General features: G+C 36.2%; 1 protein-coding gene across 3 annotated transcripts in view; it reads left to right on the top strand.

Moving 5' to 3' along the window:
* Positions 1-15,615, top strand: part of COL11A1 (collagen type XI alpha 1 chain) — a 160,486-nt gene that overhangs the window by 107,609 nt on the left and 37,262 nt on the right. For all 3 annotated transcript variants that reach the window (XM_080407049.1, XM_080407048.1, XM_080407047.1), the window contains 6 exons: positions 407-496; positions 777-830; positions 9,259-9,366; positions 9,833-9,940; positions 11,000-11,053; positions 15,151-15,204. In XM_080407049.1, coding sequence (XP_080263175.1) covers positions 407-496; positions 777-830; positions 9,259-9,366; positions 9,833-9,940; positions 11,000-11,053; positions 15,151-15,204 — 468 coding nt within the window. The remainder of the gene's footprint in view (positions 1-406; positions 497-776; positions 831-9,258; positions 9,367-9,832; positions 9,941-10,999; positions 11,054-15,150; positions 15,205-15,615) is intronic.

Here is a 15,615-nt window from a genome sequence, read left to right as displayed (position 1 = left end):
ATGTCATACTGGCTAAAAAGTAAAATCGCACTTACCAAATTTAACTCTGTGCTTATTTTTGGCCGCCATTGGGGCACAAGAAAAATACTACTTCTCTAGTTACTATGTAATTCTATTCAATCTTCCATTTTCAATGGGCATTGTAAATTTTTAATGAATGTATCTTTAAACATATTTTATGTTCTGTAACTAATACTGTGTTTTGTCAAAGCTCGTTATAAATTTAACCATACTGATAGACTATTGTACGGAAAATCTTAAAAGAGTTAGTGGGTGAATAAGTGGGGGCTTAGTCTTTTTTGTCACTACTATAACTAGGATCTGGTATTTAATTTTCATTACTCATTTAATGACTAACATAAACATTTTAAACATTTTTTTAATCAAAATGTAATATGTTTCCAAGGGTGACCCAGGCCCTCAAGGAATTCCTGGGAAAGATGGACCAGCAGGTCTTCGTGGTTTCCCTGGAGAGAGAGGCCTTCCTGGTGCTCAGGTATGATATAAGCATACAGAACAATTGACATGTGTTTCTAAATACAAGAAACAACGGATTAACTGTTGTATTTCATGGGATCTTCTACTGTGCTTAAAAATGAATGAAATAGGAGAACAGACTTCAAACATCCAACATTGGCTATATAAGCAAAAAGAATTTATTCAGGTTTTTGTCTTTCAATATTTAGATTCTTCCTTTTACATGTGTTAGAAAAATAACTCTTGAACTTTCCAAAAAGAGATCAGCTTTTATTATTATTATTATTTTCATTTTTTAGGGTCCAGCTGGTCTGAAAGGAGGGGAAGGCCCACAAGGCCCACCTGGCCCAGTTGTAAGTAAACATAATAATTCTATGGAAATATAAACAATATTCTAGTAACTTTTTTTCTTTACCTGCTGTAATGTTTTCATCAACGAAGTCTGTAAAACAGCGGACAGATGTATGTCATTCAGTGTGACCAATAATTATGTTCTACTAATTATCCATACTAATAAACATTCAAGGAATGTGAGGGTTGTGAATATCTGAAACCTTCTGCTATCAGTAGGAAAGAGGTTCACTTGTTGCTTGCCACTTAGACAATTACTTGTCACTTACACAAGGTATTGTTGAGATGAAAGAGGTTTTCCATATTGGAAAATCTATTGATAATAGGTAGTGGATTCATGCTGTTATGGTGGGTTGACCTTGGCTGGGCACCAGGTGGCCACCAAGCTGTGCTATCACTCCCCCTGCTCAACTGGGCAGGAGGATTAAAAATATGATGAAAAGCTCATGGGTCAAGATAAGGACAGGGAGGTCACTTGCCAATTGCCATTACAAGCAAAACAGACTCAACTTTAGGAAATTAATTTAATTTATTACCAATCAAAGTGTAGGATAATAAGAAATAAAAACCCAAATCTTAAAACACCGTCCCCCCACCCCTCCCTTCTACCCAGGCTCAACTTGACTCCCAAATTCTCTACCTCCTCCCCTCAAGCAGTACTGGGGGTGGGGAATGGAGGTTGCAGTCAGTTCATCACACAGGGTCTCTGCCACTCCTTTCTCCTCACACTCTTCCTCTATTCCAGTATGGGGACCCACCCACAGTCCTCCACAAACTTCTCCAGCATGGGTGTTTCCCGTAGCCTGCAGTTCTTCCCAGACTGCTCCAGCATAGGTCCTTTGTACATGGTGCAGGCCTTCAGGAACCGAATGCTCCAGCATGGGTCCCCCATGAGGTCATAGGTCCTGCCGGAAAACCTTCTCCAGCATAGGCTTTCTCCCTCCATGGAGCCACAGGTCCTGCCAGAGCCCTGCTCCACTGTGGAGTCTCTATGGGTCACAGCCTACTTCACGCACATCCATCTTCTCTGGTGTGGGGTCCTCCATGGGCCACAGGTGGATATCTGCTCCACCGTTAACCACCATGGGCTGCAAGGGCACAGCCTGCCTCACCATGGTCCTCACCACGGGCTGCAGGGGAGGCTGCTCCTCCCCCTTCTTCACTGACCGTGGTGTCTGTAGAGTTATTTCTCTCACATATTCTTTCTTACTCCTCTCTTCCAACTGCTGTTGTGCAGCAGTTTTTCCCCCCTTCTTAAATATGTTACCCCAGAGGCGCTATCACCATTGCTGATGTGCTCAGCTTTGGCCAGCAGCCGGACCATCTTGGAGCCGACTGGCATTGACTTGGCTGGACATAGGGAAAGCTTCTAGCAGCTTCTCACAGAAGACGCTCCTGCAGCTCCCTCACTAACAAAACTTGCTTTCAGAGTAATTTTGTTAACCAAAACCTTGCCAGGCAAACCCAATACAGCTGTGTTCCCTTTGTACAACTGCAGTTCACTCATACAGATGACACACATAATGTTAAAAATACTGCTGTTGTTCTGCGTAGCCTAAGCTAGCATTTAAATATGTGGCATTATTACTTTTGTACCCTTATTATTGCATCTAATGTTTTGAAACATATACCAGCCTATGTGTAAGTTTTGGTACATTTTAACTCATTGTGAAATGTTCTTTTTGTTTAGATTGGGATAGCAGAATTTTTCCTATATAAAGAAAAAAATAAATCATAGATAAATATTCTACTTCAGTAATTTCAGTATAGTCGCAAAATGTGACATGGTCTGTTTCTTTCCACCACAATTTTATATTTTTTTATTTATTTGCTATCTTTCAAAAAAAAAAAAAAGGTTTGAAGACAGTTGTCTCATAATCTGTTGAAGTTTTTCACTCACAGTTTGGAGACTTCAACTTACTTAAGGGAAGACATCTTAATCCTGTTTTAAAGTGCTTTGAAATTGGTACAGGGAATGATATAGCAGCAGTCACACCACACCATTATTTTTACTACAGTATCTACATTGAAAAAAAGATCTTTCAATGAAAGTTTAGGTTCTGTAGGAAAAGGGAAAAATTGTAGAGCAAGCTTAAGAACTTTGAGAAAGTATGATGAGCATTGTAAAAACATACCTTATTTTGGAAAATAGTAACATGCATCTTGAAATTGCCCATTGAATTCCATGGGAAAATAGATAATGCAAGAATATAAGAATGCTTATTCATGATACCGTTTCATGAATATGAAATGATGCATTATACAATTACTTAAGGATTTTAGAATATAAGATGACCAAAACCAACCATTGCCTTAAAAACTTTATCTTTACTGTACTTCTTGTATGGACTGTGTCTGTAGACAGGATCAGTAAAACTGCTTGCTCAGCTAGTAACAGCTCTGTAAAATCACGTCATGCAGTAATATTCCTTCTCAATATTTTAAGCCCAACACAGGCATAAAAATGTATTTACCAATTTTTTGTGGTGTTGTAGTTGGTTTTTTCTTTATGATCATTATACAAAAGCAGTGATAAGTACTTATTCCTCAAAAGCAGTAAATTATTCTTCCTTGAGTAGTGTGACTAGGCTTTTTTTAGATGGTCCTGTGCTTAACATTTGTTTATATTTAGAATTTTGTTTCATGTTTGGACTTCTGCTATTTATATGTCTGCTGCTCTTTCACTGTGGTTTCTGGTAGTTATCCACTGAAAAGTATTTGAAGTAGGATATGCTTAAAGTTACCTATTCTCTATTGCTGTTTGTTATGCAAGCAAGTTCTACAAGGATGCACTAGTATTCAAGACATGGTACAGTTGTTCGCAAATGTGAGTTGTGTAGGTTTTGACAGTCATCTTGTCAACTTACTTCTTTCACTCAGTGCAACTAAGTAAGAAAAAAAAATCAGCACAGCTATTCCTGTTACACAAAAAAAAGTAATGGAGGAGCTGAAATGCTTTTTTTTTTATTATTTCAAAAATAAAATTCTCTCATGTCCCTGCAATTCATACTGAGATTAGAATGCATTAAACAAGAACGAAAAACCTGAAAATTAGTATAAAGTTTCTTGCTTTTGGATTAATTCTACGTTACTGGAAAACATCTGCTGTAGCACACTTTTTAAGCTTTAGTTCTTGATTTCCAACATGTACCAACACGGTACTTGCATTCTTAAAATTATTTTTTTAATTCTTAATGCCTTTAAGTTTCTATTCTTTAAATCAAGAACTTGCATTTGTGATTTACAGTTCTTCTTAACACCATGCAGTATGTATACATTCAAAAAAGACATCAAAACAAGGTGGCTGGGAATGGAGTGGAGTGGAATGGAAGCTAGTAGGGGGAGTCAAAAGGGATAACATCCCACCCCATGTGAAGAAATTGAACTGTTACAAGAAAAGATGAATCAAAATCAAGAAAGCATAGATAGATCAGAATAGTCTTTTCAATCTAAAGGTCGTGTCTTAATTTTTTGTTAAAGGAGGCCCTAAGGCTAGGCTAACAAGTAGATAGCTACTCAGGTGCTTTGAACCAGAACTGTTCTGAGCATGTACAAACCAGACAGCACAAGCATACCTGACATTTAATACACACCACTTTCCCAGACAGGGTGCCCACACAGTAGCTGTGCCACTACTATCATAGCTTCTCATAAATATGCATCACATAGGTGCTTTTGCCTCACAACCTTATCTTGTTTAGTGATGGTTGTCCATGTTCTGAAATACATGTGTTTGAATTTAAATTTAGATGATCCATGTTTTTCTATTTGTTATAGGATATGTATATGTCAGTGGGTAGGTTCAAAACATCAGAGTCTTTCTGAGGTGAATGTCTAAATCACCCCCATTTACCATCCATTGGCTCAAATCATGGAGCTCTCTTGGAGCTCATGAACAGTATTCCTTTCATGAGAAACTGAATTGGAAGAAACATTCCAAGACCACTTCTAATACCTAGCAGCTAATGGGAGTTCAGTCAGTGCCGGACAAGAATTATCATGAAGTTTATTCCAGAAATACACAAATTACGGGTGTCAAGAGCACAGTACCAACTGCTTCTTCACTTTATAAATCCATTCCTGTTGGGGCCACACTCCCTGCTAAGGTAAAAAGTCATAGAAAGAATCACTTAGGAAGCTCAGAATTTTTTGCATATTGTTTTTCCAGTCTTTGAAAAATAGATGTAGTACAGCAGGAATTGTGAGCAGAGTGGAAAGACAGTTTGAAGGGTAAAGTTATTTAGGGTGTGTGGTTTTGTTTTTTTTTTCAAATATACTTTGAATTCACTGTAGTGCAAGCAGGCCACTTGAGGCCCAAACACAACCACACTGCCCTGAGAGTATTCCAGAAGTCCTCAGTGGGATTTTTTCCCCATTTAATCTTTAATTACTAACTTGCTATCTTCAAAGTGTTTTTCAGTGCTTTTTTTTTTCACGGTAGCTCATAGCAGACCAAGAGCATCAAATAGTCTTAAAATATTTTCCCATCTATTTTTAGCCAACAGAGGGTACACACAGAAGTGTAATTATAATGGAGTCTTCACTTGCCATTTATAACAGGAAGCAAATTCATGCCACTGGATGATTTTCCTTCAATTGCCTGCCAGTACCAATTGCTTCTAACTAGCATATATAGTGAATCGTAAGCTTTATTTGGCTAGCACATACATCTGCAAGCATACCAAACAAATGACTGCTCCAAATACTGTGTATGCCAATTACTGTGCTTAGAGGGATTTGGACAAAAGAGATGCATGAATGCACTCCAGAAGAAGGATTTTTTTCTGGTGGTTTTTGTTGTGGGGTTTTTGTTTGTGGTTTTTTTAACAGTTCTCTTTTATCTGCTATCTTTGTCTTTTGTTTGTTTTCTTCCCTTCTCATACTACTGTGTGGAATGCTGAATGCTGATGAGAGAAAGCTCTTTGGAATGTCAAGCAGTCATTTTTCATTAGCTCATTTAGGAATAGGATGCCCAAATTGGACTCAGAGTAAACCAGCTGTAAGCTACACAGTTTTCAGTACTGCACTATCTAGAGCAATGTTCCTCTGTCTGATAACATTTTTCAGCCATGGGGATCTTCACTTGTTGAACATTTTGTTAACCATCAGTAAAAACTATTGCTACTACTATGTAATGTATACAATGAGTATAATTACATATCTCTTTACAGGAAGTGAGATAAAAACAAGGTTACTAATGAGTGTATAGTCTGTATAAGAGAAATACAAGACAAAGCATGACACTTCCATTCTGTAGAAAAGTTTTTACCCCCCCCCAAATTAATAAAAAGATTTCAGGATGTGAGTGCCACTGCAAGACCACAGGTTAACAAGGAGTTTAGTAACAAAAGGGGATTGTTTCACAGTGAGATAGTGACAAAAAAAAGGTAATAAACATAAAAAGAGAGAACAGACTTAAGAAGCTGCCTAAAATGCTTTTCTGAGTTGTGACTATAATTTAACGTGTTGTGCTTTGATCAGAGGCCATTCTTACAAAGTGAGAGGATCCTTGAAAACAGAAGGTATACTTGCTGTTAATAACTCATATGAAATTTATGTAAAACATAAAAATAATGCAAAGATAAATATGAAAATTTGGCTGAGTAAAAAGAGCTACTAGAAATTATGGCCACTGTTAGTGTCTGCTGTCTGATACAGGAAAGATCTATGAGCTAGTTGGATTATTTTTTTTTTCCTCTGTGTTCTTGCATCCTACTGATGAGATGACCTAAAATTGTTAAGCTTATGAGAACTGACAAGATCAGAGCCCATGGTAGTATGGCTGCAAGGTACTGATTTTTTCTTGTTGAATTCACTGAAGTCTTAGGATCTAAAATAACAGTATTCTAGGCATTCACCTAGACTTAAAAAACAAACAAACAAACAAACAAACAAACAAACACAAACAAACACAAACACCAAAAACCAACACCTGGAAGGATAAAATCATCTATGATTCCTGCACACTTTTTTTGAACACTCATGCAGAGTTAGATCTTAATGAGATAATGTGTAAAAATATTTGGAACAACTATTCAGTATTATCCTCTGTCATAGTCATCTGGAGGGAAAAGCACCTTATTATGGATTTAGTACCAGTTATGCCAATGGGGTCAGTCCAGGAAAAGTATGTTATGAATAAAATAAAAAAATTGGGCCCTCATAGGTGCAAGCATCTTAAAACTCCAGTGGTTCCAAAGCCAGCAAATTTCATCTTGCTTAAACATAGGAAAAAAACTGGCTATTCAGAACCTCAGGCTGCAACATCTATTACTTATCCATTCTATGATAAGTCACCCCACTTCCAGTATATCAGTTGGAAAAGTGAAATTATCAATAATTTTAAAGTGTTAGGAACTGTCTTGTAGGTGTCAAGCTGTAAAACTGGGGAAATATTACTGTACAACAAACAAATCTTTAACAGTGCTCTCTTCATAAAAAAAATTGTATATTATTTAACAGACAGAAAACAAAAGATGCTGCAAAAGTGTGAAAAATATATAAATTTAGAGGGACAGGACAGCTCTCTTTTCTTTTTAGTTTCCAGTGAGTCCATAAATTTAAAGGCTAACTGTGCTGGTATTAGTGAAATAGTTTTTCCCATTAGACTTGTAAGCACAAAACTAGCTCATATGTAGAATATAATGGATCAGAATACTCTGTTGTCTTTGTTCCCATGCTGCCTTGTCTCCAGGACACAGGAAGGATGTGCAGCATCTGGAATCCTCAGGAAGTATCAGGACTGGCAAAGCTGGATTTCCTGTCAGAGTTCTCAGCCAGTGATGGTGCAAAAAAGCACAAGAAGTTCCACCATTCTCCATGCTCTGCCTGTACCCAGGAGAGCATCACGTTTCTTTTTCCCTACAAATGCTGACTCTTGCGAGGAACAGGAAGAAGCAGTTTAGGTGCCAGTTAACCTGAATCAAGAAACAGGAAATTTTCCCCTGTGCTATCATGAATCCAATTCACAAGAATACTTGCTCAGAATCTGTGTGTGTGGTCAAGGATATATTAGGAATTCGAGTGTAAAGGTCTTTTGCTTCCTGTCATTTTCTTGCTGTGATGTGCCTCCAAACAGGTGCCCATTTCTTTGCTTATGAGTTAGAGAGAACTTTGGTTGTAGATCACTGTTTGGAAATTAACCCAGCATGCAGAAAGGATTTAAAATCAGTACTCCACATTGTGGCTTTTTGACTTAACGATAGGCAAATATGAATAGACCAAAATTTAACATTTTTATTCTGAAATTCCATTTATTTGAGTACAAGTTCTAATCTATACTGTCTTCTGTTCCCTTATAACTTCCTAGGAAGGAATTTTAGTATCAGAACACCTTGTTTCCTTTCCTTTTTCACCTTCAGCTCTACTGTATATGCCATATGTATTTTTTAAAAGTGCAATAAAAGAGTGGAAAAAAAATTAATCCACCCTAGGTACCTCTGTTTTTAGAGCACTGCAGATTTTTACATACCTAGTCATTATGTCCATTTTGTCTAGTTAGCTCAATCCAGCAGAAACCATAAAGACACAGCTCAGAATATAAAAGGTTACAGAGCTTGGCTCTGTGGCAGACTGACATATTTAAAAGAAAAGTTGGCTTTTTGTGGAATTGCTATAAGCCCTACACTGCTTCAAAGGAAAGAGATGACATGGAAGGTAGAAACTAAATTTTCACTTATGGATGTTGGGGTAGTTTCAGATAGAAAAAAACTTATTTAGACAATTAATAGTAATAACAATGATATGACTCATTTAAAAGTGGCAGTTATTGATGTTAGAGTAAAAATTATTCCTCTCTGCTATTATTCTCTGTAGAAGTATATCCCAGAATACACAATTCCAGTATTTTTTCCACATACAGCACCTGTCTTTTCCCCTTTTATCTGCAATATTAGATTTTTAACTTTTTCTGTTCTTCTTTAAAGATACCTGTGCATCCAAGCCTCCTCTGTATGACACGTCAGATTAGTCATTACACTTCAATGGATTTTTACACAGGTGATTTGAAATGCAGAAACATACTGATCATCTCAGCAATGTGCATCACAAAACTTGACAAAAATTTTTGATTATGGTGTGGGTTAGTTCTGCGTTTTAATATGGTGAATATTCATTCATCAAAGTAGTATGTTAATGTATTTTAGAAACACAGAGTAAAAATATTCTAGAAAACAGGGTGAAGCACACTTCTATTATGATGAACAAATACAGGAGGGGGTATTTATGGAAAAAATAATTAGTGTTAAATATGAATTATTGAGTATGAACTTGTTCTTTCAGCCTTTTTCTTTTCTGTTGAATGTGTACTCTTCCACCAGATGGAATCTCACTGAATAACAGGATTCTTCTTGGTTGACCTGGGTCATGAGAACCCCCAACAGTTATTAGGGCTATATCAGAAATCTCTTACACACCTTTGTTTCTTTTCAGGGTTCACCAGGGGAACGTGGAGCAGCAGGCACTGCTGGTCCAATTGGACTACCAGGTCGTCCTGGACCTCAGGGTCCTCCAGGCCCTGCAGGGGAGAAGGGTGCTCCCGTAAGTAATCACAGGGTCACATAAAACTATCACAGCACAGACTTTTCATCCCAGAATGTTACTTTTTTCCATTCTAGTATTTGCCTATTAAACATATCCTCAGAATACCTGACTACTACTTTTGTATTTAGAATTAAGCAAAGAGTAAAACCTTTTTTTTCATACCCTCTAACACCCAGGAAGGATTAAACCCATTATTATCACAGCAGGGAGTGAATATAATAAAAAAGTTTGTCAAATCAGTCTTTCATTAAAACTTTTGTACCCAGCCACTGCATTAGAGTACAAGTGTCATCAGCTTCCATTATTACTTCGTATAATTTTCTGATACATTCTTTTCACTTTATAATTTCCTTTCTGTTGGTATTTTTTTTTTAAATTTTGTATTGGTAATGTGACTGCCTGTACTGAAATAATCATTAGTCTCCTGTGATAATGTGGATCACTTCCTTTTCTTCAAAACCAGGGTGAAAAAGGTCCTCAAGGTCCAGCTGGACGTGATGGAGTACAGGGTCCTGTAGGACTTCCTGGTCCTGCTGGTCCTAGTGGTTCTCCCGGAGAAGATGGTGACAAGGTGAATCGTTATAATTGCTATTAGTACATCTGTGAGAATATGTGTCAGTACAGTTCTCTGGTTGTAGCTCTCCTCACAATAAATACAGTGACAAAGCAGCTCTTACCCCTGCCTCCCCCAAACTCCCTCCACCCACTGCAAAAAAAACCCTTCTATAATCAGATATCTAAGGGACAGATGTGATGGGACACTGGGATTTGTGTTCAAGAGCTAGTAGACCAGTATTTATCCTGGCAAGGAAACAAGAATGAAAGTGTGACAGAATAAATCAAGGCAGATGATATCAAATTTGATTTTTTTGTCTATTTTAGAAACTTGGTTTGCTGAATGAGTAAGATAAAAAGTTTTCAGTAATGTATAGTGATTTGGAACCACTGTGAATAGGTTGAGGGTGTCAGAATAATACATTTGCAGCAGAGGTACTCTGTTGACTGAATTTAGGACATGGCACCTTTCAGGCTCATCTTGCATGTTTTCTTGATCCAGTACTGTTCTGTTAGTTAGCATAGCATAAATGTAAAGACTTTGAGGTCTCTTTTTATGATTCATGAGTGTTATTCATCCCACAGAGAGTATTTTCTGTGGTTTAATTTAATTGGGTTTTTATTATTGTATAAAGAAAACATTTTTTTCTGACATGGTTTCCTGGTGATTTGCATAATTTTGAAGTTTTGAAATATTGTACATTACAGTGAGAACCAGTTATTCAGTCACATACAGTTAGACAAGACTGTAAATCAGGGTGCTTTCCTTGTAAGTTCATGTTGAAGGTGATGTGTGGAATACAGTTTCCTTTATTTAGAGCTCAGTTGCACTATACTTCAAAACCAGGTCTTGTTGCCCTTTGCAGTATAGCAATCGATATCTGGATGAATATGACATACCATTGATTGATGCAGAATTGTTCCCTTTAGGCCTTCACACTTGAAGCAGCAGCAGCAGAAAACACAGAATAATCATATCAAAAGGAACATTTAAAGATACTGTGATATTGACTTCAGCTAAGTGTGAAGGAGAGTATTTTAAACAAGAAGTTTAACTTTCAACTTTCAATTACAGGGTGAAATTGGTGAACCGGGTCAGAAAGGTAGTAAAGGTGACAAGGGAGAAAATGTGAGTAGCAAAATATTTTGTCCGTTATGTTCTTCATAAATAAAAAGTATTCATGCATGAAGTATGCATGTAGCCTTGCTACATCAATGAACAAAGACACACTTCAGAAAGGTTTCTTCAAAATAATGTTCATTTTTAATGCAACGCTAGAGGTTTGTACTTACAGAGCCGTGCATATATTTAGTATTTCTCATATTCCTTGAGCTTACAGAATAGTTAAAAAATAGATAGGCAAACTACATTCCTAAGCACCCTTTTTATACAATTTTAATTCATCCTTTCTGTGTTTGAGCTGGGAGAGACTAAGGATATACATACATTCTCTTACTGTGTTTAACTTCACTGACTGGATTGTGTCAATATACACAGCTTTAGCTTCTTAGCCACAATTGTGAACAATATGAAGACTCAGAAGAGAAATCTACTAATAGAGTTTTAAATTTTTTAAAGACTGTCTAATTCTGACATGTTTAACTGATTGCAGCATTTTAAAATAGTGAAGATCTCAGATGAAATGGCTTGTACAAGTTTTCAAATATCACTAGGCCTATTCGTGAATTTAAGACTAATCAGGCTTCTACTGATTTGATTTGAAATGTTTTTGTCTTCAAAAGTATTTCTAAAGTTCAAGCACTTCCTCTTTTGATTGAGCCCAGAAATATAAAAATAAGCTTTTTCCACCATAAAATTTGAAGCTAGAAAGACTACAACTAGCTGCTTTTCTGTTTGATTTTGCTTTCTTCCCCAAAAATTCAGAAAAGGTTTGTTTTAATTGCTGTTAAATTTCAAGATAAACTGGCTTTTTTTTTGAATAATTTTCCTTAAGAAACAATAGAGAAGTAATTACAGAAAGATTTTTTTAATTATTATATTTCATCAATGTCACAGTTAACAAAGCTGAGAACTCAACATAGTAGTATTCATAACTAAACATATTTACTATCTTGAAAACACTGCTTATTATGATTAAGAACTTACAAAGCATCATAAAGGTAGATTGCTTCTAAAAATTACACAAAATTTATGGCTAATACATAATCAAATTAGGTTTTCTAGGAGAATACATGCAAATCCAAGCAAATCACAATTTTATGATAATTTCATAGAAAAAATGTAGTGACAAAATGTGCAATAAAATGACAAGCTTTTTTTTTTTTTTTTGGTTTTTAAAGGTTAGCTTGTCCTTTTCAGTTATTTCTGCGAGAAAGACTTCTGCAATTTCCAGACATATTTTTGACAATCTTATTAGATCAAATCATAAGTTCTATAATGAACTATTTGTAATGCCCTGTTAACACAAGGAATGTAATATTATGCATATGGATGAGACAACACTTCTATTATAAACCCCAGTTTTCCAAGAAACACACATATAAACGAATTCTAGGGAAATTCTGCTTCAGACTAAAATTATTCCTGCATAATCTGAGATAATGTTTTAGTTAACTTGGCAAAATTAATTTAACAAATATAAACATTTTTAAGTCAGTCTTAAAACTATGGATTTGTTCCCAGTTAACTGAAAGTCAATCTTAATATATTTGCTGTTGTAGTTGTAAACCAGTTGTGGGACAGACAGAAATATATGCAGCTCCTCTTTGTCCACCTAAAGAAGTTCATAACAGTACAGGCCCTGTGTACACAGAAAAATCTTCTGTTTAAAGGAAAGGGCAGAGAAAGCATATGAAGCAGGTCATGCTCCAGTTCCACTTCAGGCTTTGCGTGCAGATCATATGCATATCCTTCTGTTTCCCCTTTGACATGCCTCTTCATTAGAGATGCTTCTGCATCAGAGAAATTCAGAAAAAACACATGCTGCACCTTTCTGTTTCAGATCATCCTGGCATAGCTAGTTATGCTGAGCATTAGACTGTGACCATAGTCCCCATAGTGAGTACTAATGTATTTGGGCATGTTCCAGCAGACCCGCTTTACAAATAAAGTGTCTGAAGCATAATCGTTTGAGAATGTATCCTGTACTCTCAGTCTCAAGGTTTAAGGCATTTGGGAATATGTTTTCCATGAAATACAAGATTCAGTGTTCAGGCCTGCTTAGCTGAATGTTATCCTATTTAAAGTCACATGTATTGAATCCTATTTGCCCTCAATTGCAGTCATTCAACCCTGACAATTTCAGAATGTGTTTATTTCAAATCTGCTTTCCTTTCAACATGCTGACAGATGTATATTGGGGCAGGGATGACAGACCTTGTTGGTCACCTCTGAAAGATTCTGAAAAGGAAGTAAGTGCCTAGTTCTTGAAATCACAGGACATAAAGAACAGATACTCACAATACCTAGACACCCACAAAAGCCTTGATGGGCATTTAGAGCCTAGTCACAGCAAGGACCCTGAACAAAGAATTGATCCCTCTTTCCTGTTTAAGAAGAGCTGGAAACATCTTCAATTTCCTGTTGAAACTAACAAGGTTTTATGTTTCAGGGTTTAACTATACTGTGCCTAACAAAAAATACTATGTTGCCATATCCTAGCTGGGGACAGTACAATTTTATTGTTGATGCACATCCTTTCTTGGTCTTCAAAACCTCCATGGCTACCACAGCTGCCTTTATTAACTGAAGATTCTCTCCTGATGATTCAGATCAGACTCTCTCCATTTGCCCTCCAGAGTAATAGAAAAAAGTCTAGCCATATGTCCAAATAATTTCTCATTAATCAATTGCAAAGTACCTTCCAACAATACTTTATATCAAAATAAGAATTTAAGTGAGATAAAAAATGTGTAGATCTCATTCTGGGCCTATAAAATGAAGAAGGTAGAAGCATCCTGCAGAGTGTAGAAGCAATCTGTTCCAATGTAATTTTTTGTTTTAATTAATGCATGCTAATTCCCTTTCTCATGGTAACCTCCCTCAGTCAATAGGAGCATTTCTAGGAGTCCTTTCATTTACATATGTCACCATAGAGGCTAAAAAGCTTTGCTTCACCTATTGCCATCAGGTATATGATGAAAATTATAGCAGAAAAGAAATACATAGATTGACACTTCAAACTCCCTAGAAAATAAGATACTCTTAAAATGTACATAGAACCCAAAAAATAGGCTATGAGACTTAAGAAGTCTTTTTTCTTAATCTCCCTATAAAGGACAGAATAATCTAATTTTAGCCCTAGCAAGGTCTTTAAATCCAAGCATTATTCTGCACTACATTAGAATTCCCAGCCTAGAAACTGTAAACAACTTCCTTGCCATCTGGAATAGCATACTAGAATTCAGGCATTGCCAGGTACATGATTTTATGCTTTCTTAGCTTCACTCTTTATCATTCTAGTCTCTCCAGCTGGTGCAAAAAACAGATTCAAACTACCACATAACTTTAGCCTCATCATAAACTAGTATCTTGCATTCCCATACTTGGTTAGATATCTTCATCACGTCACATCTGCATAACTGACTTCTAAATTATGTACAATATAACTTATTTTTTATATAATAGAAGGTTATTATTCTGTAAGAAGACCGAAGAAATTACAGAGTTCCTCTCAGAAATGTATTTTTTTACCATTCTATTGAAAAGAGACTTAATATCAAAGAGAATGTGACTCCTGATGCTTAGACTTTTTCATGTCTGCTGGAGGTCAAAATAAGCTTTGTGCTGTTGCAAAAAAACCATTTCCAATTTCATAAAAGTATTGAATAATTCATATGCAAATAATAAGCATTCCATTTAAAGATAGATTGTTAGATGATGCTTTAAATGTTGAGGTTTTCTGCACAAATCTCATTGAAAGGTCTGGTATTTTTAATTGTGAAAAAAAAATTTTACATTTTAATTCAAGTTTGCGTGGTTTTCTATTTTAAATATCCTGAAACATTACAAATGTGGTTTCAATAAATGCTGGTATTAAATCTATTTTACATATGCAAATCTTGAGTTTTTCAGAGCTAAACAAATACAGATTGTTTGTACTGAATGGAAAAGACTTGTGAATAATTCTACATTCTCTATGGAGAAATGTAGAAATTCTTAATAGACCTTGATCATGCAATTGGGGTTGTCTCTATATTTGCTTTTAATCTTATTCCAGATGCCATAATCACTGACTTTTCCTTTTGGATGTTTGTTTGTTGCAGGGTCCTCCAGGTCCACCAGGTCTCCAGGGTCCTGTTGGTGCCCCTGGTATAGCTGTAAGTAGCTTATTCAGAGCAAACCCCAATCTTGCCATAACTCATCTGAAACCTAGAAGCTCTTTGAACTGCATGCCCTTACTCGGGAATGTATTTCAAATCACTATTAACGGTTCTGTCATTGTCCCCTTACATGCAGTTGTTTATTGCAAACAAGCCTGCATAGGTGTTATTTTATTGCAGATTTGCAGCCAGGCAATAATTTGAAGGAATTATTAAAAATGAAATAGTGTAAATAGTGAATGGGGCCCATCCTTTCAGTGAACTTGTTTGATGGTATGTATGACAGTCAGTAGTAAAATCAGCTCAGTACCAGATGCATTTAAAAGAGGGTATCTCTTTTCAAAACCTACCTGATACAGAGGGATTGATTTTGATATTTATTTAGAAGGCTTTGAATTCTTCTGCCAT

This window comes from Falco punctatus (genome assembly GCF_963210335.1).
Source record: "Falco punctatus genome assembly, chromosome: 11".
NCBI classification, from domain to species: domain Eukaryota; kingdom Metazoa; phylum Chordata; class Aves; order Falconiformes; family Falconidae; genus Falco; species Falco punctatus.
Note: the sequence above shows the minus strand (reverse complement) of the source record. Positions and strands in the feature narration are given on the sequence as shown.